This window comes from Trichomycterus rosablanca, chromosome 27, assembly GCF_030014385.1.
Source record: "Trichomycterus rosablanca isolate fTriRos1 chromosome 27, fTriRos1.hap1, whole genome shotgun sequence".
In the NCBI taxonomy this organism is placed as follows: domain Eukaryota; kingdom Metazoa; phylum Chordata; class Actinopteri; order Siluriformes; family Trichomycteridae; genus Trichomycterus; species Trichomycterus rosablanca.
Window position 1 is genome coordinate 4,741,713 of NC_086014.1, and position 23,880 is coordinate 4,765,592.

The following is a 23,880-nucleotide window of genomic DNA, read 5'->3' on the forward strand; positions in this document are numbered from 1 at the left end:
AAGTTCTACTAAGTGGAAAGGGGACTAATAAGGATTTCTGTAACATAAGATACACATTTTGCTTAGAATCAATAAGGAGCATTTCAGCTTATTTTAAAATCATGTTTTTATTGCAGATTATTTGTCATTTTTTTAAATTTGGAGCAAATACGTTTTGTTGGAATCTGGTGTTTTCACTCCCCGCTGTACACATACACTTTGGATAGTGTGACATGCTATTACTGTAATACTCACTACATGATTATTGTTTACAGATACGTTTTCTGGATCGACTGCTGCGAGTCTCCACACATTGGCCGGATCGGAATGGACGGAATTAAACCACGCGTTATTATTGATACTGATATTCACACTCCATCAGCACTTACTGTTGACTACATCAACAGCAGGATCTACTGGATAGATCACAACCACATTATGTTTTCAGATATGGATGGTTTAAGGAGATACAAAGGTGAGGAGAATTAATGAAGTTTAATTGATACATTGCTGAAATATGTACATTGTTTTACACATGCAACATTTAAATGTCCTCGGTCGGACTTCAGTAGACTTTCGTGATTGGATGAGTGCAGAAAAAAAAAGTACAGAAAACCAAAACTGTTACCTCGTACTGAGGAGAACTTTGTTCAGATTTAATCTAGAAACACCAGAAACAAGGCTGCCATGCAGTACAGGCTGTTGGTACACAGGTGACACTGTCTACAGTCAAGTGAGCTTTACATTCAATTAAGCTTAAAGGCCGCTGCTTCAAAATCAGACCCATCAATCTTAACTAAGCCAAAATTAGATAGAGAAATAAATAAATTTTGGGTTAGTGTTAGGGTCACTCAAGTTTCAATGTTTTTGTCTTACTGTCACCAAGCCTCACGTTCATGGCAGATCTATTTTTATAACTTAAATCTGTAAGGGGTTTCTGGGTTTTTTGGGTTCGTTTAAATAGTATTTATCTTATTATTTACTCACAGAAAATAAAACCGGTACAAAAACTAGTGTTTTCTGATACAGACAAAGAAGATCAATCTGCTGAGTTAGCTGGGAGCATTTCAGCTCTTTCTAAAATGAATCTTTTCTTGCTAAAGTATCTATCGAGGACATGGGAGAGGTGACCAGTCTCTCCTTGTTTGAGGATTTCCTGTACTGGAGTGACCAGAAGGGGAAAACACTGAATCGGGCTCATAAAACCTCCGGACGGGGACGCACTGAACTACTCAGCTTCTGGCAAACCATTCGCGACATTAAGATTTATCATTCACTACGACAGCCAGACGGTAAGAATGACTTTTTGTGTTTCATGAAGGCTGTTTTGTACCTTTATTGATACTAGTAAATGTAGTAAGTAAAACATCACGTTTGGCGACAATTTAAATCCAGAGCAGCCAATTAAACGCACAATGCACACATAGTCATCTGTTGTTTGCTTAGCATCTGTTTGAGAGCTGATTTAATGTCATGTTGTATCACTGTTTGTGTTAACCAGTCCCGAAGCACCAGTGTCAGCTGAATAACGGAGGCTGCAGTCACCTGTGTTTGTTGTCTCCGGGTGGAGGTTACAGGTGTGCATGCCCCACCCACTTTTACCTGGCCAGTGACGACAAATCCTGCCTATCAAACTGCACTGCCAGCCAGGTAACCACTTCAACTCACATCTGATTTAATCTCATTTCATTTAAAAATAGCATTTTAATAGCCTTTAGATAATACTATGAAGATGGCTAAAATCAACATGACATGTTCTTCAAATGAATTTAAATGGCAGTAAGGCCAATTAAAAGCAGGACAAGTTCAAAAATTCAGAATAGCACACTACTACTGAATTCCTTAAAATAATAATAATTTAGCATCAGTGCCATAAAAATGTCTTTTTAGGATGTTTTACTTTATTTTTTGCATTTCTGTAACACTTTCTTCTTTCAGAAATTGGCAAATTATCATTGTGTACATGTCTTAAGGTATGACTCCCACTGTGGTTCACTGGAATCCCAGAACCGAAGCAATGACTTTCATATATTCATACTGATATGCTTTGTTTTGCTTTGATCACTGTTGCATAGAGTTAAGAGCTTTTAGCCTACTTTATATTGCTTATATAGTTTGTGTGTGTGTGTGTGTGTGTGTGTGTGTGTGTGTACGTAGTTCCAGTGTGGTACAGACGAGTGTATTCCATTCTGGTGGAAATGTGACACTGTGGATGACTGTGGCGACGGTTCAGATGAACCTGCAGACTGTCGTGAGTAAACAGTCTTAGTGATGTGTAGTGTTGTGATTTATTTATTCACATTTTTATTTTTATTTGAAGGTGCAATTTTTACATTTAGCTTTCAATTAGTGAAAATTAATCTTATTAAATATTATATTAATAATATAATTAAACATTATATTTTATTAAATTACCCAAACACTATATTATGGTTTTTGCTAAATTCAGGTTAAATTTATTCTGTTAAATTCAGGTGTTTCAGCCACAAACAGGTCATTGCAAACAGGTGTATAAAATTAATATGATTGCAAAATTAATATGATGGCAATAGTTTGGGGAAGGCCCTTTCCAGTTTTTGAATGACTGTGCTTCTGCTCACAAAGCGAGGTTATAAAGACATGGTTTGGTAAGTTGGTGTAGAGGAACGAATTTAGAAAATTAAACATAAAATGCTTCGAATAAGTGATTCACAATTTTACAGGCTAATAGCCTTGGTGTACTAGAGTTTTTTCATTTGTTTTTGGTGGTACAACGGGTGAAAATTATTTTCCTAAGCAATATGCAAATAAATAAGTATCATACAAAGTACGAAGTTTGGTTAAATAAACATTACATTTGATTTACAAAGGTTAGATTTATTCTGCTTTTCAAAGCTAGAGGTAAACCATCTGAATCTGTGTAGCCATATGTAGAAATGGTGCTACCTATTACATACTTTTAAAAATCTTTAAAAAAAAGTTATAACATGAGGTATATTTACAGTATTTTAACACTGTTCGTCTTTGTTGCTGAGAAAATATAACACATGTCCAGAAACCCTGACTATTTGTGCCATTATAATCAGTCTTACCTTTTTGGAGTCCTTTATTACCCAGCACACTTTCCCACAATGTCAGAGATTTGCACTTTGCCTCATCACCTTCCTACAGCTTGCCCTCTATATCCTTCATCACTTTATTTTTTTCCTTCTTTTTTCCAGCTGAGTTTAAGTGCCAGCCAGGCAGGTTTCAATGTGGTTCAGGTCTCTGTGCTCTTCCACCTTTTATCTGTGATGGGGAGAACGACTGTGGTGACAACTCAGACGAAATCAACTGCGGTAGGACAAAAAAAAATGTTATGTCATATGAAGTATTTTTATCTTTCACATGATTTTATGATTTTTTTTTTTTTGTCTCTAGAGTCGTACATCTGTCTACCGGGTCAGTTTAAATGCACTCGGACTCATAAGTGCATCCCGGTGAACCTGCGCTGTAATGGACAGGACGACTGCGGAGACGGGGAGGACGAACGTGACTGCCGTAAGATCCGTTAATACACAAGTAAACATTCATTCCGGAATTTTACTATAGTCTGGTTTAAAAGACATCTTTGTGGGGGTGGTCAAATCTCAAATGGCTTGTCCATGGGGTGGGTTTGCCTGGGGGATTCTTCATAATTGCTGCAATTACGACCTCTTCTGGCAGTTTGATGGTGCCTGCACAGAGACGGGGGATAATGGGGATCAGTGCGTGACTCTCCGTATTTGAGACTGAGCCCTATATGAACTCGTGCAGGTGAAAAGAAGAAAGGTCTGCTTCTTCACTGTGACTATATATATACTGACTTGTGCTGTGTGGCAATTTGTGTTTCTCCAGCCGAAAACACATGTTCACCCACACACTTCCAGTGTAAGACCACAATGCACTGTATCTCCAAACTGTGGGTGTGTGATGAGGATCCTGACTGTGCAGACGGATCAGACGAGGCTGATTGTGGTGAGCTACCATACGATGTTCTCTGTACTGCCAAAAACTTAAAAACTGACTGTTGTAAAGACGCTTTTTGACCAAAGTGTATATGTGTAATACTAAATTAAAGGAACTGTATGATTTAACTTGTTTTATTCGTTGTCCTGGGTCAGATGAGAAGACATGCGGGCCTCATGAGTTCCGCTGTAAAAATAATAACTGCATTCCAGAACACTGGAGGTGTGATGGCCAGAGTGACTGTGGAGACCATTCAGATGAGGAGAACTGCAGTGAGTAGCTTCATCACCCGTATTTTATCATCATTGCATCACACTGGGCGGCACGGTGACTCGGTGGGTAGCACTGCCGCCTCACAAGGTCCTGGGTTTGATTCCCAGAAGGACCAGCGCTGTCCTTTTTTGTGTGGAGTTTGCATGTTCTAGTAATCTAGCATGAACTAGTAGTCGAAAGGTTGCTTGTTCAAGCCCCACCTGTTGAGCCCTTGAGCAAGGCCCTTAACCCTCAATTGTTTAGACATTATATTGTCACAGTACTTTGGATAAAAGCGTCTGCTAAATGCCGAAAATGTAAATGCGCTCATCTCATGTTGTCACTGTGTGTGTGTGTGTGTGTGTGTGTGATCAGAGCCAGTGACGTGCAGCTTGAAGAACTTTGTGTGTGCTAATGGAGAGTGTATCTCTGCACGCTTCCACTGTGATGGAGACTACGACTGCACTGACCACTCCGATGAGGTCTGTGTCAGGTTGCTTCTATAGGGTGTCCCAAAATTCACGCAAGAAGTAATTTTGATAGAGAACACAGGTTGAAACCACATGTCGTCCACATCCATATCTTGCAATTTAGGCACAAAAAGCTGGATTATCATGTCGCGATAGCGAGCACCATTAACTGTTATTGCCTGACCAGACGCATTTTCGAAGAAGAATGGTCCGATGATGCCTCCAGCCCAAAATCCGCACCAAACAGTGACACGTTGTGGATGCATTTGTTTCTCAACAATCACTCGTGGATTTTCTGAACCCCAAATGCGACAATTTTGACAATTAATGAAGCCATCAAGATGAAAATGAGCCTCATCGCTGAAGATGACTTTGTTCGAAAAATCGGCATCCACTTGTTGTTGTTCCAAAATCCATTCAACAAACTCTCTTCGCTGTGCGTGGTCAGTAGGCTTCAGTTCTTGACTCAATTGAACTTTGTAAGCATGAAGATTCAAATCTTTCGTGAGAATACGCTGTAGAGAGCTTCTGGAAATGTTCAATTCTTGACCACGGTGCCGAATTGATGTTCCTGGACTCTCAGCAACACTCTCACGAACTGCTTCGATGTTTTGTGTTGAACGACTTGTTGAAGGACGGCCAGAGTATCTAAGATCACTAATTGATCCAGTCTCCCTGAATTTTTTAATTAATCTCTTCACAGTTGATGAAGTTAAATCACTATTCCGACTATATTTTGTACGAAAATTGCGAACTGTAGCTGCCAAACCTTCATTATTTTTAAAATATTGCTCAACAATGAAAACGCGTTGTTCTTTCGTGTAGCGCTCCATTTTTAATAACCCTGAACTGTGAGCTGTCACGCTGTCTTTTTTTTTTGTTGGCAACACTGTACCGCACAAATGGCGCCAAATTGAAATCTTGCGTGAATTTTGGGACACCCTTTATTTGTCTTGCTTAGTTCTACAATTATGTAATCTACCTTATGTAATGTGTATAATGTACACTGTGTGTGTGTGTAGAGAGGCTGTGAGAGCCGCTGTGCCGATGGTCAGTATCAGTGTGAAAATGGGCTGTGTATCTCAGTGAAGTGGGTGTGTGACGGACAGGAAGACTGTAAGAACGGAGAGGACGAACTCAACTGCAAACCAGCTAACACGGCCATGACTGGTACACACACACACACACACACACACACACACACACACCTGCACATTCTGAAAATAGCATCGTCAAGCTGTTTTTTTAAGTTTTACCCAGCACATACACTAGCAGGCGACAAGCCAATTATGCTTCAGCACGCACTGACCAGACCCTATTCCCAGAAAAGTTGGGACAGTGGGATGTAGTAAAAACAAGAATGTGTGATTTTCTTGAAATCTTATTTAATTGACAAAAGCACATGTAATATACGTATAATAATATGCCTGCAGCAGACTAAATTGGCCACCGAGTCTGCTGGGTGGGAAAAGGCCAGACTAAGTGGATGGGGTCTTTAAATGCTGTGCAAGGACCCTGGTTAGCAGACCGGGCGAAAAAGAAGAGGTAGAGGGCATGGAGCAGGCGAATATACCCTCCTCGGACGCAGTCAGGATCCCCAGCAGCGGAACACTAATTGGCTTTGCTAAAACAGGAGAAAATGCACAAATAAATAGAAAAAAATACATGTAATAATTGTAATAATGTAATATAAACAATTTTAGAATTAAATTCTTACAACACATCTAAAAAGAAGCTTGTTTACCTCTGTGTTCCATCACCTTTCCCTTTAACGACACATTTTAATTGCACTGAGAACTGAGGGTACTAATTGTTGCAGTGCTTCATCTCCTCAACTGTCTGTCTGTCCCAACATTGTCTGATTCTCTTCTTTATAAAAAGGAGAATCATCATTTTTAATAGAATTAAAAGATCTACTGGTGTTGCGGGACCTTAAAATGCACCAGCCTGCGCCATAGATTAAGCAGGTTCATTTAAAATAAAATATGATGAAAAAAAGTGATGCACTAAAAGGATTAAATTAATATCATAAGGAAAAATTCCATGCAACCTGCCAAAAATAACAACCTTCCTTTTCAACCCGCCTGCAGCTTCATGTGAAAGCAAAAAGATTAAGGAGGCAGCTCTGGCACAGATGAGATTGTGACGACCCCGCATGACCCTGTTTTTAGATCCCTCGAACAGTCTGCTACCTGGCAACTGGCGACAATACACCTGATAATGCACTGAGTGATAAATCATGGGAATAAAATGCATTGTCATTAAAACTTGGATATCCAGGAGACAGAGCAGACTTTCATGTTGCTTTAAGTAATTACAGTGTGCAGAGTGCCACGCTTATGATCCATGTAAACCTGAAGAACCCTTTTCCATTGACAGAACATTTTTTAATGACGTGTGTTTGACACATGAATGACGACCTTACTGTGAATGCCAACTGGATGACAATCACAGACAACACCTTGACACTGGCTTCATGCAGCCTAGTGTTTAGAGAGCACAGTACAGTAGCATACGGTAGGTGGGGAAAAAAAGAAAGCTAATCCAAGATTGATTAAACCTTTTATGAACTGTTGGCACTGGGAACGCACACCTACCTTACTAATAAGGCACCCACATGACCACTTTAAAAGTGGTCTGACAACGTCACGATGAGGATTGCATTATCAGGGGATAGGAGACAAAGGGGATTGAAGGGCATAGACCGGTACCGGTCTGTGGGTCATTTATTACCAGGCCGCACAAGTTATGGAGTAGACTGGACATAAGGAACACACTTTGGGTGTCATTGTCTCCTATCACCCCTAGGTGGGAGCGTCTCATTGCAGCAAGCGATTTCTGACTTATTTTCCATCATTAATTATGCACTTCGTGTTTTTTTTATTATGCTCGTTGTATAATTTTATTATCCATAATTTATTATTATGAAATTATATCTTATATGAAACCGGTCCATGGTGCAAAAAAGGTTGGGGACCGCTGCTCTACATAAGGTTCATAATATAGGTGTGGGTGATTACTTAAAGGCCTTACCTTAAGGTGCATTAAAGATGTATTCACAGTGTTTGTGTGTGTGTGTGTGTGTGTGTGTGTGTGTGTGTGTGTGTAGCCGGTCCTTCCTGTGGTGAAAGGGAGTATTTATGTGCGACGGGAGGCTGCGTGTCGGCCAGTTCACGCTGTGATGGGAGGATCGACTGCATGGATGGATCTGATGAGGTCAGTGCTCCGTCTCAACACACACACAAACACACACACACACACACACACACATTTGGCTCCTTCTTTCTTTACAGATGCTAGGGAATCATCTCCCAGGCCCTATTCAAATTGTACATCAGCATCTGTCTTGGATGACCCGATGACAAAGAAACAGCAGGAAAGCAGGGATGGGTTTACAGCTGGCATTTTCATATTTTGATCGGTTGCCAGATCTTTTTAAAATGTACCCTTTATTACTTCAAGATAAGCCACAACCAGTGCAGTAGCCATGGTTTATATGCATATTTAGGTGGTCAGTCAGTCCAGGCTATTTGGATCTTGCTGCTCGGACACCACCTGCATAGCTGGCAATCCACTGCACATTTATGTCTGTAACCACTTGTGTTTTGAGGTGTAAACAGTCAAGTCAAGTCAAATTTATTTATATAGTGCTTTTTACAATAGACATTGTCTCAAAGCAACTTTACAGACCAGGACTGACAGGTACCCGTCACATCTAGCAGGAGCAGCGTTGTTGGCACAGCAAGGTGGGTATACAGGTTTCCGTCAGAACTACCTGACGTATCAGTCGTTGTTTGTGTCTGTAGGTGGATTGCACTCGGGAGTGCAGACAGGATGAGTTTTTGTGTCGGAATCGGGCACACTGCATTCCTGCGCTGTGGCGTTGTGATGGAAGGATAGACTGTTTGGACCTCAGCGATGAAGAAAACTGCCAAAACTGTGAGTTTGCACTCATGTGACCAAATCGTTTGGTCTATCACACTTTTCTGGTACTGTAATTCTGATAATGAGCCCCTGATTTTACACTAAATGAATTCGGATCCTAATACACAATGTAATGTTTTAATCTCAAACACAGTACGGACAATCTTTTATTCACCTCACTTGCATGTCTTTGGACTGTGGGAGGAAACCGGAGCTCCCGATGGAAACCCAACACAGACATGGGAAGATTATGCAAACTCCACACAGAAAGAACCCACCTGAGAATCAAACCCTAAACCACCACTTATCACGTTTATTTTATGCAAAACGTAACCTGACGTGACCTGACTAACATTTAATGTTTCACATTAGTTACACTGTATATCTATGTTCAAAAAACATCATACAACAAAATAAAAGCCTAATGTGGTAGAGCTTTATAGCAACAGTAATACTGCTTTATTTTAAACTAGCAAAGCCTATTTGGACCCTCTGATAAACTCTGGACACCAGTGACCCAGTTTATTTGTCCACAGACACAGTGACATGCCGTCCTGATGAGTTTTTATGCAACAATACACTGTGTAAACTGCACGTTTGGATGTGTGACGGTGAGGACGACTGCGGCGACAACACAGATGAAAATTCAGACATGTGTGGTAAGTCCTGGACATATTTAATCTCCTCCCCAATTGACAGCCAGTGTGTTCTTGTGTTAAACTAAAACACGTGTAATACATTCACACATACATGTGAATATACTGTCAATACAGCCAGCAGCAACCAGTCTTTCCACGCGTCATGTGAAACACATAAACACCACGTTAAGTAGGAATAGCCAGCCAGCCTCATAATGAATTAAGTGCAGAACACATATCCTGTAAAATCAGCTTTTTAGAATTAAAGAAAGTGCTTATTATCATATCAAATGGTGTCTTATAATGGGGATAATAAAGCCATTCTGTGATTCCATGTTCTCTTGCTTTTTATAGCAAGTTCTCACAAGTCCGTCTTCATTCATAGAACTGAGAGATGTTTACGGAACCAGTGTCTGCATAAACATATTGACCACACAACACTGAAACATCAACCTAGACGTAACCAGTTTCTCGCTTTTACCTGAGAACAAAAGAATTATGGCTTGTATAGACTGACTCTCACGTTGTATACACAGGAGGGAGATATTAGGTTGCACTATAGCTAAGTTGGAAACAGCTCGTCTCCCAGTGAGCATCAGAAGTTCTTCAGAAATCAGCGTTGTGTGCGTTTGTGTGTTCGCAGTGAAGCTGCCATGCCCTTTGAGTAGACCTTTCCGCTGTCGGAATGGCAAAGTGTGTGTGCGGGAGGAGCAGGTGTGTGACGGAGTGAATGACTGCGCGGATAACTCAGACGAGGGGGAGTGCGGTGAGTTAAATATTACTGCACACATACTGTATACATAAACACATTTGAAGTCAAAGTTTGCATACGCCTGACCATTTCCAGTAAATAGAACATGATCATAGATGTAATGTAATGAGCCAAAACATCAGGACATTCACAAGCACACCAGTGCCGAGATTCTGAGCTCCCGGGTTCAGCCAGTCGGCTGGGCACTCTCTAGTAGCCGTAATTGGCCTGACAAAATTGGCCTCCAGTCTGCTGAGTGGGAAAGACCAGATTAATGGGCGGGTTTATTGATGCTGTGTAAAGACCTTGGTTGCCCTGTATAGAAAGTGGAGGAGCACAGAGATCGGGCGTGGCTCTCCGTACATGAAGACGACCTCAGGCGCAAATCCACTAAAGTATGGGTGAATAAGAAGGGATTGGTAGACATGCGCATATGTCAGAGGGAGTGTGTGTCAGGTGAATATACACCCTCCTTGGACGCCGTCGTGATCCCCAGCAGTGAGTTGGCTATGCTAAAGTCACATTTATTTATAGAGCGCTTTTTACAATGAACATTGTCTCAAAGCAATTTTACAGAATCCAGGACCAACAGACCAAAAACCCCTGTTGAGCAAGCCGAGGGCGATAAAAAAGTGGAAGAAAAAGGGGATAAAATGCATAGAAAGGATACTAAAAAAAACCAGCTTTATTATAAAATTGCCTTTCTAGTCAGTGGCAACATAGATTACACCACAACTCCTGAACTACGGTAAAATTCTAGCATCATTGTGTCATTTTTCTTCTCTCTTTCCGTCAGTGAATGCAGAGAGTGCGAGCGTCTGCGGTAAGACAGAGTTTGCATGCGTCGATGGGCGCTGTATCGCGTCCGAGCTGCAGTGCGATCTGTTCGACGACTGTGGAGACGGAGGGTCAGACGAAAATGACTGTAAACCACGTGAGTAAAAAAACACCAGGAGCATAAACGCACGTTATTAGTTTAAATGCATTTACTTATAGGTCATACCACTTTTACTGCATTGACAGTAAATACCGAAAGACGTACAATTATGGTGCTGATGTGTGTTTCAGTGGATGGAGGCTGTTCAGGTCAGAACAACGTGTGTGGAGATGATGCTTTCTGCAACCAGACAGCAACACGAGCCGTGTGTCAGTGCAGAGCCGGATTTAAAAGAGATCACAGGAGCAAACAGTGTGAAGGTACAAACTGTGCACCGACCAGGCATAACATTATGACCACTGACAGGTGAAGTGAATAACACCGATTATCAGTGGGGTGTTTCCGGTCTGCAGTGGTCAGCATCTATCAAAAGTCGTCCAAGGTAGGAACAGTGGTAAACCGGCGACGGGGTCATGGGCGGCCGAGGCTCATAGATGCACGTGGACGAGCTACTGTAGCTCAGATTGCTGAAGAGGTTAATGCTGGTTCTGATAGAAAGGCATCAGAATACACAGGGCATCACAGTTGCAGGGCTGTTTTGGCAGCAAAAAGGGGGACCAACACAACATTAGGAAGGTGGTCATAATGTTATGCCTGATCTGTGTATGTTCGCTGTATCAGTGATGTTGTAAACATGCGAATTAGTCAGCAGTGGGCATGTTTTCTGTTTCTTTTTTTTTTATTATTATTTTCTTTTTATGCATTTGACCCCCTTTTCCTCCCAATTAAGAGTAGCCAATCGACTGACCCAGGGCGTCCACGGAGGGTGTATATTCGCCTGACACACACTCCCCCTGACATGTGTGCGGTCCACCAATCTCTTCTCATTCACCCATACCTTGGTGGATTAGATCGGCCCTGATCCCTGCACTCTTGCACTTTCTGTACAGGCACCCTGGACAACCAAGGTCCTTACACAGTGTTGATAACCCCACCCCTTAGTCCGGTCTTTCCTACCGAGCAGATTTTGTCTGCTTCGTGCATTAGCCAATTGTACCTGCTAGAGGGCGCCCAGCCAACCGGGGGCGGCACGGTGGCTAAGTGGGTAGCACTGTCACTTCACAGCAAGAAAGTCCTGGATTCGATTTGCGTGGGTTTCCTCCAGGAGCTCCGGTTTCCTCCAACAGTCCAAAGACATGCAAGTGGGGTGAATTGGAGATGCTGAATTGTCCATGATTGTGTTTGATTTAACCTTATGTACTGATGAAACTTGTGTGATGAGTGACTACCATTTCTGTCATGAATGTGACCGAGGATGTAGAACATGACGTTAAAAATCCTAATAAACAAACAAACAAACCCAGCCAACCGGTAGCAGAGCCGAGATCTGAACCCGGGACCTCGGTGCTAGAGGATTATCCCGCTGCGCCACGTTTTCTGTTTGAATCTAATTAAGTCCTGTTCCCAACACTTTTTATCAAGCAAATGTTTATTTTTTACATTAGAAAGGAAGCCAAAACGTCCCAAATCACACTGTGTATCAGACAGAATGCAGTTTGGAGCACAACCTGGGAATGACTTCTGTGTAATAACTGCATGAGTAAAAATCAACAAATGTTACAAGGCCGGCTGTTCTCTGTATTCCTCTCTCAGAGGTGGATGAGTGCGTGTTGTTTGGAACGTGTTCTCAGTACTGCTCCAACACTAAAGGATCCTACAAGTGCTCCTGCCACAGGAACTTTAAAGAGATCAATGGGGAGTGCATCACTAAAGGTACAGTCTGATCATGTGACTAGTCTGACATTACCCCAAAATACAGGTAGCAGGACAGGAATATACCCTAGACCAGGGGTCTTCAACCTGTGGGGCGCGCCCCCCTGGGGGGAGCGCGAGTACTTGCCCGAGGGGGCGCGAGTGGCTGTCCGGGGGGGGGGGCACTACGAGATTATTATTATTATGAACCGGTGGCACACGCGGCAGGCATCCGCGATCGAACCGTGGTCCACTAAGGGGAGGCGCGCACATCCGTGCTCGAGCCGTGCACCATCCAGGGGAGGGGGGCTTCCGCCACGCAGTGCCTGGTACACGCAACCGAGTGCTGTTCCATCAAGGGGAAGGGGGCGTTGCAGAAGCAGCGGTTGGTACACGCGACCGAGTGCTGTTCCACCAAGGGGAGGGGGGGGGGGCGTGGCGTGAGGGGGGGCGTGGCGTGAGGGGGGGGGGGGGCGCTTTCCTGAAAAGGTTGAAAATCCCTGCCCTAGACAGTGTGCCAGTCCATCACAGACTTCTCACAGACTATGAAAACCCATGATGCTGTGCACCACCCACTGTACCAGCTGTATCATCATGCTGCCTGGCAGTAAACAATCACTAAACAACTCATAATTTGTTTTAGATTAATTGATTATTTGACATCCGTGAATAATTGTTACAAAACATATATGTATTTATAATGAATATTTTTATAATGAACAAATCAATTGTTTGTGATCGCAGGTCCGGAGGATCAAGTTTTGTACGTGGCCAACGACTCCGAGGTCCACAGATTTGTGTATCCCTTTAACAGCACACACACACACACGCTGTTCACTCGATTTACCCAGAACACACAAGTGGTCAGCATGGACGCTCTCTCCCATCAGCACAAGTTCGTGTGGGCCACAAAGTCAGGGATTTCCCATCGAGATCTGGGGGACTGGACGAAGAGCTGGACCAGCAGTGGAACCATAGTAAGTTCATCTCAGAAACACTTAACACTTCGTCACATTCACTGCAGTGTGAGTACTGAGGTATTTATTTTTTCTCTGTGTGTGTGTGTGTGTGTGTGTGTGTGTGTGTGTAGTGTCCAGATTACAATCGTCCGGTTGATCTCTCGGCTGACTGGGTGACCGGTTCTCTGTACTGGATTGATCAATCCTCCCAGCATTCGTTTACTTCATCTGTTTTTCACGGGAAACGTTTACTGCATCACTCCATCAACGTGGGAAAAATCGGGACTCAAAACTGCACACGGCTCATCGCTGACCTACAGGGGGAGCCCTTCTGTATTTCTGTGAACCCTGTCCGAGGGTAACGATCACGACCTATTTCAACCCTTTGCCTAAAGAAGAGAACATATTAGCTTTGTCAGTATGCACTGTCGCCTCACAGCAAGAAGGTCCTGGGTTCGATCCCCAGGTGGGGCGGTCCGGGTCCGGGTCCTTTCTGTGCAGAGTTTGCATGTTCTCCCCGTGTCTGCGTGGGTTTCCTCCGGGAACTCCGGTTTCCTCCCACAGTCCAAAAACATGCAGTCAGGTTAATTGGAGACACTGAATTGCCCTATAGGTGAATGGTTGTGTGTGCGTATCTGCCCTGCCATGGACTGGCCCTCTGTCCAGGGTGTTACTGTGTGCCTTGCGCCCATTGGAAAGCTGGAATAGGCTCCAGCACCCAACCCCCCAAGTAATTTATCTGTAGCAGAATTAATCCTACGTTAGAGAGTCTCCTAACCAACCTCAGCTATAAATGCCATGAACTGTCCACACTGACTGATACACTATTTGTATTGTGTCCAGGATGATGTACTGGACCGTGATTGGTGATCACTCTCACATCGAGGAGTCGGCAATGGATGGATCACTGCGGCGTGTTCTGTTTGGGAAGAACCTGCGCCGTCCCACAGGTGTTTGCAATCTAGCTATTGTCTTCTGATCGCTCTCATTAACAAGTTGTTTCTGCATGCAGAACTGCCGCTTAATGGATGTTTTTTGTTTCACAATATTCTGTGTAATCTCAAGACTGTTGTGCCAGAGTACAGATCACTTAGATTAGGAATTAGGAATATATAATTAGTTTATCTGTGGGATTATCACATGCATTTGCACATTGATTGGGTTTGTGTGTGTGCACTTACAGGTCTGGCGATTGATTATTACGGTGAGAGAGTGTATTGGGCCGATGCTGAGCTCTCTGTGATCGGAAGTGTAAGATTTGATGGATCAGATAGTCATGTGGTCACAAGCTTCCAACATGGTAAGACAGACATGCACACTGATAGACTTTATAGACAAACACTGACAGTATAATGACATACTGCACAGCATGTAGCAACATACAGTAGCTCTGATGACATTTAGCTATGTCATCTCTCAGACAAGTCAGTTTATCTGCTCTGCTAGAGCTGGAATTGTTTTTTTAAGGGCAACAGGTCAGCCAACCGCCCGCTGCTAGAACATAGCAATATACCACAAGTACATTTCAGAATTACATCTGTTTGAAATGGGTTACAAAGTCTGAAACTCAACCAAACCACAGAGAGAGCTCTTATCTCCAAGTATAGGAGCCTGTATCTGTGGAAAATTAACCCCGGAGTGTCCAGCCTGCTGAAATGTTTTCTAAAGCTTACTGTCTATCCAGGAAGACATGAAAGATCCCAGAAAAGCATTTAAAGGACTGCAGATTCTTCCAGCCTCAGTGTTCAGGTTCTAAGTGTTCATGACAAGCCAATACAGCATAGACATATTGGTGGTACTTTGCTGCTGCAGAACCTTTAAATCCATTCCACCTGTAAGCTTTTTGAAATGTCTTTCAGGTGTCTCTCAGCCGTTCCGTATCGATGTGTTTGAGGATTACGTGTATGGTACGACTCTGAATCATCAGGTGTTTCGAGTGCATAAGTACGGAAAACAGCGAGCTGTGACGCTCCACCTGAGGGTGGAGAGAGCTTCCAGTGTGCTGGTGTTTCACCGTTATAAACAGCAGGAGGGTGAGAAACATGGCAAAAGCTAATAGTCACAGTGCCGTCCATGAATATTCGCATCACTTACAAGCATGAACAAAAAGGGCTGTAAAAAACATGCTACACTTTATAAAGAGGGTTAAACAATTATAGTCAAGATAACAGCTCACAGTATTCTATAATACTTAATGAGACTGGAGAAGATTTAAAAGTGATTAGAGATCGTTCTTTCATACCATGGCACAGCCTGAATTATATGGTAATGAACCTATTTTGAGTGGATTTTGGGATGTGCTTTGGATCACTATAAGCTGGTACTTGGCTAACCCTTCCAAACAACTTCTGGTTGTGTAGGGTGTGTAGAATGTAATTTGTGAGATATTTGAACCATAAGCCCTAATTAATGTCTGTAATCATTAATCATGCTATAGCTAAATGCAGTAGAAATACTTGCTATTACGAAATTAAAAAGTCAATATTTACAACTACTAATTATTCATTTAATACTCTTTTTCTCTCTCAGTCTTAAACCCCTGTCTCAGGATGAGCTGTGACTTTCTGTGTCTGTTAAAACCCACTGGTGCCAGGTGTGTTTGTCCAGAGGGCAAATCTCTCATCAACAGGACATGTGTAGACATCAGTAGCAGAGGTAACATTTAAACACACAGCGCAGTCTTTAAATCCACTTACATCCAACAATACCATACCTAGCACTTTTTTAATTGCATCATTTGTCCATCACAACACCCATGCTTTACCGTAATGAGACCCCATTTATCACTAATGCCTGTTCACTGGTGCTCCTATTGACTAGAAGCAGTAGCAAAGATAACACGTAACACACCCGAATTTGCTGATGCGGTCAGCTAGGTGTTCTGATCAATTTACACTGACCAAACAGACACAGTATCTCTTTCATTTGGCTTTTAATCTGCACCCATGCTGTCAGCCACTGTTACTTCAGGCTGCACCCATACATGCACCCAACATGCACCCATGTTACTTCAGCCCAGCCGGCAGGCAGAGCTGAGACTCGATACGATGTATTTCCAGCATGTGTTCTTACGGTCTTGTGTATGTGTGTGTGTGTGTGTGTGTTTGGGTGGATTTTCCAGCTGGACCATGTCTCTCAGTGTGTGTCAATGGTGGACGGTGTGTATTGAATGAGAGAGGTGAGGCTCGGTGTCTCTGCAGGTCGGGGTTCTCAGGCGATCAGTGTGAGGTGAACCACTGTGCTGAACGCTGTCTCAATGGAGCTACATGTACCACTACTGCACAGGGTAGACGTCCTAACATACACACACATACACATGCGCAAGGTTAAAAGTAGCATATTAATGTTGTCTCATCTAGCTTGTTGATTCCAGAGCAAGACACAAGCAAGACTTTTAATGTGCGAGATAGTACAAGATGATCTTTCTTTGTGCAGGGAGGCGCGTTTGTCTGTGTGCTCGGGGTTATACTGGTGCGCTTTGCGAGAAGAGTGTGTGTGACGGGTTCTGTGAGAACGGCGGCTCATGTGGTGTGACTGTCGGAAACCAGCCGTCCTGCAGCTGTACTGCAGAATACACAGGAGAACGCTGCACTCACCGTGAGTCTGTACATCCACATTTTTCTATTCAGTTGTACAGCACTTAACTGATGTAATGTGATCATATGGAAACAGCAGTTATAACTTACTAATACAACTTATGACTTACTAGTACAGCTCACTAAAAATCTGTGTATATTTAAATCAGATTTGTACGTATGCAAATTTAATAAAAAAAAACTAATTCATTTATTACAAATTGCTAACTGTAGCATGACCAAGCGTCTCTGTATCATGTTGTATCTCTGTTACATACAGTATATCTATTTATCTATTCGTCCATGCAGATATTTGTCAGCGTTACTGTGTCAACTGGAAGACGTGTTCGGTCTCAAGTCCGAGCCGCTTGGTCTGCGTATGTCCAGAGCGCTATGAAGGCGTGAGGTGTGAGACTGATCGCTGCACTCGTTGCAGAGCTGCACCATGCATCATCCAAAACACCACTGGTGAGGTTTACTGCAAGTAAGTACATGTCGGAGTACATACATACATACACTATGTGGCCTTTTCGGACATACGCTAGAACACTAGAGCTGGGATCTCGAATACATCGTATCGAGTCTCAGATCTGCCTGCCGGCTGGGCTGAGCAGCCGCATGAACAACGATTGGCCTGTTGTTCATATAGGGGTGGGGTATTGAGCCGGATAGGGTCTCCATCATAACTAATGCAATCACGACCTCTGCTGGCTGATTGATGGCGCCTGCACTGAGACGGGAAAAGAGTGATGTCAGGGTGTGTCCCTCCGTACACGGTGCTGATCCGCATTGCACTCGTCAAAGTGTAGGTGACAAAATGCATACGGGTACTGCCTGTGGATCGGAGGGGGCGTGGGTTAGCTTCATTCTCCTCAATCGGACCGGGGATCGGCATTGGAGAGAGAAAATGCATATAAAAAAAAATATATAAAAAAGTCATTTGTTGCCACTCAGGTGGCGCAACGGTAAAAATACACGCTGCAATCAGAGCTGGATTCTGAGTACCTCGTATCGAATCCAGCTCTGCCTTACCGGTTCGAGGCCGAGTGGCTGTATGAGCAACGATTGGCCGGTTGCTCAGTTAGGGGGCGGGACAAAGAACCGGACGTGGGTCTCTCTCTGTCAGAATGCGATTACGACCTCTGCCGGCTGATCAGAGGCGCCTGCACAGAGATGTGGAAGAGTGCCCTTAGGGTGTGTCTCTCCGCATGCAACGCTAGGTGGCGCCACACTCATCAAAAATTCATTTGTTTGTACTTTTGTCAGTTAAACAAAGCTTTGAGAGAATTACAGCTTGTTACAAAATGTCCCAACTTTTACGGAACACTTGCTGCTGTAATATGAATTCATACAGCGTTCCCTCATCACCACTTATAGCGTGTGCATTTGTGTGTGTCTACAGCTGCTCTAGTGGACGACTGGCACCCAGTTGTCACGTGTGTGATGGATATTGCCACAATGATGGATCGTGTCACCTTGACTCTGAGACGTCTCTGCCCTTCTGTCTGTGAGTCTGTTTGGTAAAATGCAAGTTTTAGTCATAAATACTCACAGTCCATGCATATACCTTCAAAGTCTTGGTGGTCTGGCCTTGCTTTGTCCACAGATTGTTTCATTCATACTGCCCACTTAGCTGGACACAAACATTCCAATAACTTCCAGACAGTCTGTGTGCTATTTAATTACCCATCTAACATAAAATTAAACTAATAACCACTTAACAGCACTTGGTTTACATAGAAGCACTTTGCATTGCGACACCTTCACCTCATCACTAGAATTAAAATGATCTACAACCATGTTTAAGAAAATGTGTTCCCCCACAGGAGCTGTTGAATTCAATCTGTCCTGTGCACATCCATCATGGTTATGGTTTGGATCAGCCACAAAATAGGACAGATGCAGACTTCAAAGAGTTGTAGCTCCCCTGTCCACAACAAGAACCACAAATCTGGCATTCAAATGATCACAGACTCCTCACATTCTGGATACAAACTTTTTAACCTCCTATGCTCTGGCAGGCGCTATAGAGCCCTGCACACTTATTAATATACATATATGGTTATATATGGTTATAATTTATATGTTGTCTGCTTATTGTTTTGTCCGTATATTGTAGAGAGCTACCAACAGCCTTAAACAAATTCCTTGTATGTGCAAACAACCTTGGTGGATCAAGCTGAGCCACATACCAGACACCACACACTGGATGCCCTTTCTGACGCAACCCTCCTATTACTATTCTGGTTTAGGACCAGCACTGAGAGTGCACCGACACTGATCTCCCAATGGCCAGGCTGTTTCAATCATGTCCATGCAGCAGACGCCCGACCAGCCGACACCTCCTCTGAAATACAAACCCTGCACCCTAGATCTCAGCAGTAGTAGGCTAGCACAGTAGGCTTTACCACAGCGCCACCCAAGCACCTGTAGTCATACTTTGTCTGATTCGACTGATTCACATATTTAACACACCACACACACACCAGGTGTTGCTGCTTCTAGTCAAATTATTTCTCACGGCACCTCATTAAAATTGGGTTCTCAAGAATCAGTTCATTTATATGCAGGTGACAGGAGCTTGTTTAGGAAGGGTTAAAAGGTGTGAATGAAAAGTTGGAGAGACTGCAGAGCACCTACAACAATTAGCATATTAACAATAAGAACTTGGACGTTGGCTTCATCTCATTCCATCGGCGTCCGCTTTGCTGTTTTATTAGCGTTATATTTTAGATGCACTCTCTTTTTTAGCAGTCTAACGAGATTTTGTAGAGAACTGATGTGACGAGATGGTGCGAATCCCTTGATAGAAAGGTGTATGTTCTGTTCTGATGAGAGAGCTTTGTGTTCTGATGATGGTTTCTTTTTATTTCCAAGGTTTTATGTTGCGATAAAAAGGCGTTTGAGCAGCGTTCACTCTGAGGGAGAAAATTAGAAAGCTGCAGTTTGTGCTTTTATATTGCACAGACAATGTAGGGGAATGTTTGTGTATAGCAGAGTGGCAGCATCTCATGCACTATGTTATCAAAGGAATATCTGAACATCACGTCCATATGGTGATGGTCAAACATCTTATTCTTTTAGTTTTTCATGCTCTTCTAAATTGTAGTGTATATTTTACTATATTTTCTTTTAGTTTTCATGTTCTTAATTTTTTATCTCTCTTGTTTTAATTTCATATTTCCTAAATTGTAGGTTATACTTTACAATATTTTCTTTTAATTTTTCATGTCCTTAATTTTTTTTTTATCTCTCTTGTTTGAATTTCATGTTGTCTTGTAACTAACGAAATGTATTGTAACTAAATGTTTGCAAGAAGTCTTTCTGAGGTTTTAGATCTCAGGAATGTTTTAATGCTTTTAATTAATTTTTTCTTCCTTATGTAAAGCACTTTGAATTGCCACTGTGTATGAAAGGTGCTATACAAATAAACTTGCCTTGCCTAAAGCCATGGGCATTTGCTTGAAGTTCTACTCTAATGAGAAGGCTTCTAATAGATTTTGGACTTTTATTCTGCCACTAAGACAGTAATGAGATTGGGCATCAGTGTAGGTTGATGAGGCCTAGCTCATATTAAGTGTTTAAATTCATCCTAAGGTTGTATAGTTTACATCAAGTCAAGTTTGTTCTCACCGAACTATTTAAGACTAGTTTTTAGAAGTTGCTGCTGTTGGGCCCCTGAACAGGGCTCTTATATATATATGTATCCACAATTTAGGCTGTTTCAGCATCCCCCTTTGGACATTACCCAATCATGTCCATGCAGACGCCCGACCAGCCAATAACTTTGCTGAAATTCAAACCGTTCACCCCAGATCTCAGCAGTAGTAGGCTAACATGCTTTACCACAGCACCACCCAAGCACCTGTTGTCATACTTTGTATACACCCCTCCCTGCCCCATCCCTTCTCCTCTGCTGTCTTTGCACTATTGTCTTTTGTTTGTCTGCACTGGAGCCTGACAGTGTCTCGTTATACTGTACAACGACCTGGCAGTGGTGGGGCTTGAACCAGTGACCTTTGGATTACTAGTCCTGTGCCTTAACCAGATATAGCCTAGGCACTGGACTAGTAAGCAGAAGGTTGCTGGTTCAAATCCCACACATGCCAGGTCGCCACTGGAAGTCATGACCCTGATGTTATCAAGTCACTTAGTCATCAATTGAATGTGTGTTTTGTTGTTGTTGCTGTTAGGTGCTCAATAAACTGGACCGGCACTCAGTGTGAGAAACCTGCACACAACAGCAGCATGACAGAGAACATCAGTGGAAGTAAGTATTAATATTGATAATAATAATAATAATTTCCTGTACTGGGCGGCACGGTGGCTCGGTGGGTAGCACTGATGCCTTACAGCAAGAAGGTCCTGGGTTCGATCCCCAGGCGGGGCGGCCCGGATCCTTTCTGTATAGAGTTTGCATGTTCTCCCCACGTCTGTGTGGGTTTCCTCCGGGAGCTCCGGTTTCCTCCCAAAGTCCAGTCAGGTTAATTAGAGACACTGAATTGCCCTATAGGTGAATGAGTGTGTGTGTGTGTGTGTGTGTGTTTGTGTATGTGTGTCTGCCCTGCGAGCGATGGACTGGCGCCCTTTCCAGGGTGTTACTGTGTGCCTTGCGCCCCATTGAAAAGCTTGGATAGATAAGCTCCAGCACCCCCCTGTGACCCTGATTGGATAAGCGGTTAAGAAGCTGGTCTAAGCTGAATTCCACTCACAAATTCGGATCTATGGCTGGTTTGAACTGGTCAGTCCAGTTATGTCTGCTTCCCATAATCACCAATTTACCATGGTTGGGGCCCCCGAGGAAGGCCCTTAAATTTTGATTGCTTACATTGTATCAAACGTCTGCTGAATACCATTCATGTCCAAAAAACATAACCTCTTTTCTCCTCTGTGTCTGTGTGTGCCAGGAAGTATTGGGATCTTTGTTCCACTGGTTTTGCTGGTGTTAATCATTGCCACGGTAACAGTGGGCTTGCTTATCTGTAAACAACGGCAAAGGTAAGAGTTCAAATCTAAGACAATAATATACACTCACTCACTTTCTTTCCTAACCGCTTATCCAATTAGGGTGGTGGGGGGGGGGGGGGTGTTTGGGTGCTGAAGCTTATCTATCCCAGCTTTTCAATGGGCGCAAGGCACACAGTAACACCCTGCACGGGGCGCCAGTCCATCGCAGGGCAGACACACACACACACACACACACACACACACACTCATTCACCTATAGGCCAATTCAGTGTCTCCAGTAAACCTGACTGCATGTTTTTGGACTGTGGGAGGAAACCGGAGCTCCCGGAGGAAACCCACACAGACACGGGGAGAACATGCAAACTCCGCACAGATAGGACACGGACCGCCCCGCCTGGAGATCGAACCCAGGATCTTCTTGCTGCGAGGCGACAGTGCTACCCACCGAGCCACCGTGCCGCCAGGGATAACGCAATTGGGTAAAAACTGGACGCACTAAAAAAGGGAGTAAATGCATTAAAAAGTGCTTCTGTTTTCATATAATAAAGTGTTAATATGTTGGTACCGTCGATGCAGTATATTAAATTTCACTACACGTAAAAATGGCTGTGCATGTAGAGGCAAGCGTGTTCAGAGGCAGCCGATGGCTAACGGAGGGCTGAACGTGGAGATTGGAAACCCTTCATACAACGTGTATGAACTGGAGCACGACAATCACATGGATGTGGGAGAAATCCTGCACCCCAACTTCACCTTGCACCCTCAAAAGGTCAGGAGCAGTTTTACCCATGACTAATTCATTAACCCTTTGATGCACAACCTGGGTCAAAAGTGACCCAACTGAGTTTTTATTTTCTATATCTTTGCAATAAATTAATTTTGTCATTCAAGCTTCCATGAATTTTTCAATTAACTTGTTTTTGATCATCACAAATCCTTATTTCAGTTTTATATTTTTTGCTTTTTTAATAAAAATCATTTTTGTTTCACTACCCTTCCAATGCACAACATGGGTCAAAAATTTTACAGAAACTAGATTAGGCCAAAAGATAAAGGCAACCAAAGATTAGGCCCTTGAATCTTGAATATGTTCAATACTATTTGCTTGCTAGCTGTTTACATATTCTAGTATAGATAGCTTTTATTAGCTAAGACAGCAAATACATGAATAACTGACAAATGTGCATATGAAAATATTCTTGAATGGATGAATATGGGTCATTTTTGACCCATGTTGTGCATTAGAAGGGGTTTGCTTAGCTTGTGCATCAAAGGGTTAACAACAGTAATAATAATACAGTGGTACCTTAAAACTCAGGGTCAATTGGTTTGGTTCTGGGAGTGGCGTTGAGTTTCAAGGCGTTGAGTTTCAAGGTATTTTTTCCTACAAGGATGTTTGGGAAATCTGTTAATGCGTTCCATGGTCCTGTGGAACTGCATATATTTTAGGCTTATGTAAAATAATGGGGTTGTAATGGGGACACTTATGAAATATAAAGCTGATTCTTACAATTACTCAGAAGCTCGAGCTGTAACACAAGTTTAAAAGTGTAACAGGAGAAAAATCAAGCTAGACACAAATACATGTGGAGCTTTCAGAGTGAATCTGACTGTTATTCCACACAAATGCAGATTAGTCTCATATGCACACTTTGATTACATATTACAGCACAGCTCAAGCCAAGTGCTGAACCAAAAATACAAATTTCTCGACGAAGGGCGTTGTGTTTCAAAGATTTTGAGTTTAGGAGACGTTGAGTTACAAGGTA

The 23,880-nt window shown here is 42.9% G+C and overlaps 1 protein-coding gene across 1 annotated transcript in view; it reads left to right on the top strand.

The window, feature by feature from the left end:
• LOC134303844 (low-density lipoprotein receptor-related protein 1B-like) overlaps window positions 1–23,880 on the top strand; it is a 142,217-nt gene that overhangs the window by 116,368 nt on the left and 1,969 nt on the right. The window contains exons 56-85 of the mRNA XM_062989295.1: window positions 255–454; window positions 1,083–1,271; window positions 1,481–1,629; window positions 2,137–2,230; window positions 3,180–3,296; window positions 3,379–3,498; window positions 3,835–3,954; window positions 4,101–4,217; window positions 4,573–4,679; window positions 5,690–5,837; window positions 7,777–7,883; window positions 8,474–8,606; window positions 9,128–9,250; window positions 9,873–9,995; window positions 10,777–10,914; window positions 11,049–11,177; window positions 12,511–12,630; window positions 13,354–13,586; window positions 13,700–13,926; window positions 14,412–14,518; window positions 14,752–14,868; window positions 15,428–15,601; window positions 16,098–16,223; window positions 16,690–16,854; window positions 17,004–17,165; window positions 17,453–17,627; window positions 18,546–18,650; window positions 21,337–21,413; window positions 22,051–22,141; window positions 22,730–22,880. Coding sequence (XP_062845365.1) covers window positions 255–454; window positions 1,083–1,271; window positions 1,481–1,629; window positions 2,137–2,230; window positions 3,180–3,296; window positions 3,379–3,498; window positions 3,835–3,954; window positions 4,101–4,217; window positions 4,573–4,679; window positions 5,690–5,837; window positions 7,777–7,883; window positions 8,474–8,606; window positions 9,128–9,250; window positions 9,873–9,995; window positions 10,777–10,914; window positions 11,049–11,177; window positions 12,511–12,630; window positions 13,354–13,586; window positions 13,700–13,926; window positions 14,412–14,518; window positions 14,752–14,868; window positions 15,428–15,601; window positions 16,098–16,223; window positions 16,690–16,854; window positions 17,004–17,165; window positions 17,453–17,627; window positions 18,546–18,650; window positions 21,337–21,413; window positions 22,051–22,141; window positions 22,730–22,880 — 4,144 coding nt within the window. The remainder of the gene's footprint in view (window positions 1–254; window positions 455–1,082; window positions 1,272–1,480; window positions 1,630–2,136; window positions 2,231–3,179; window positions 3,297–3,378; window positions 3,499–3,834; window positions 3,955–4,100; window positions 4,218–4,572; window positions 4,680–5,689; window positions 5,838–7,776; window positions 7,884–8,473; window positions 8,607–9,127; window positions 9,251–9,872; window positions 9,996–10,776; window positions 10,915–11,048; window positions 11,178–12,510; window positions 12,631–13,353; window positions 13,587–13,699; window positions 13,927–14,411; window positions 14,519–14,751; window positions 14,869–15,427; window positions 15,602–16,097; window positions 16,224–16,689; window positions 16,855–17,003; window positions 17,166–17,452; window positions 17,628–18,545; window positions 18,651–21,336; window positions 21,414–22,050; window positions 22,142–22,729; window positions 22,881–23,880) is intronic.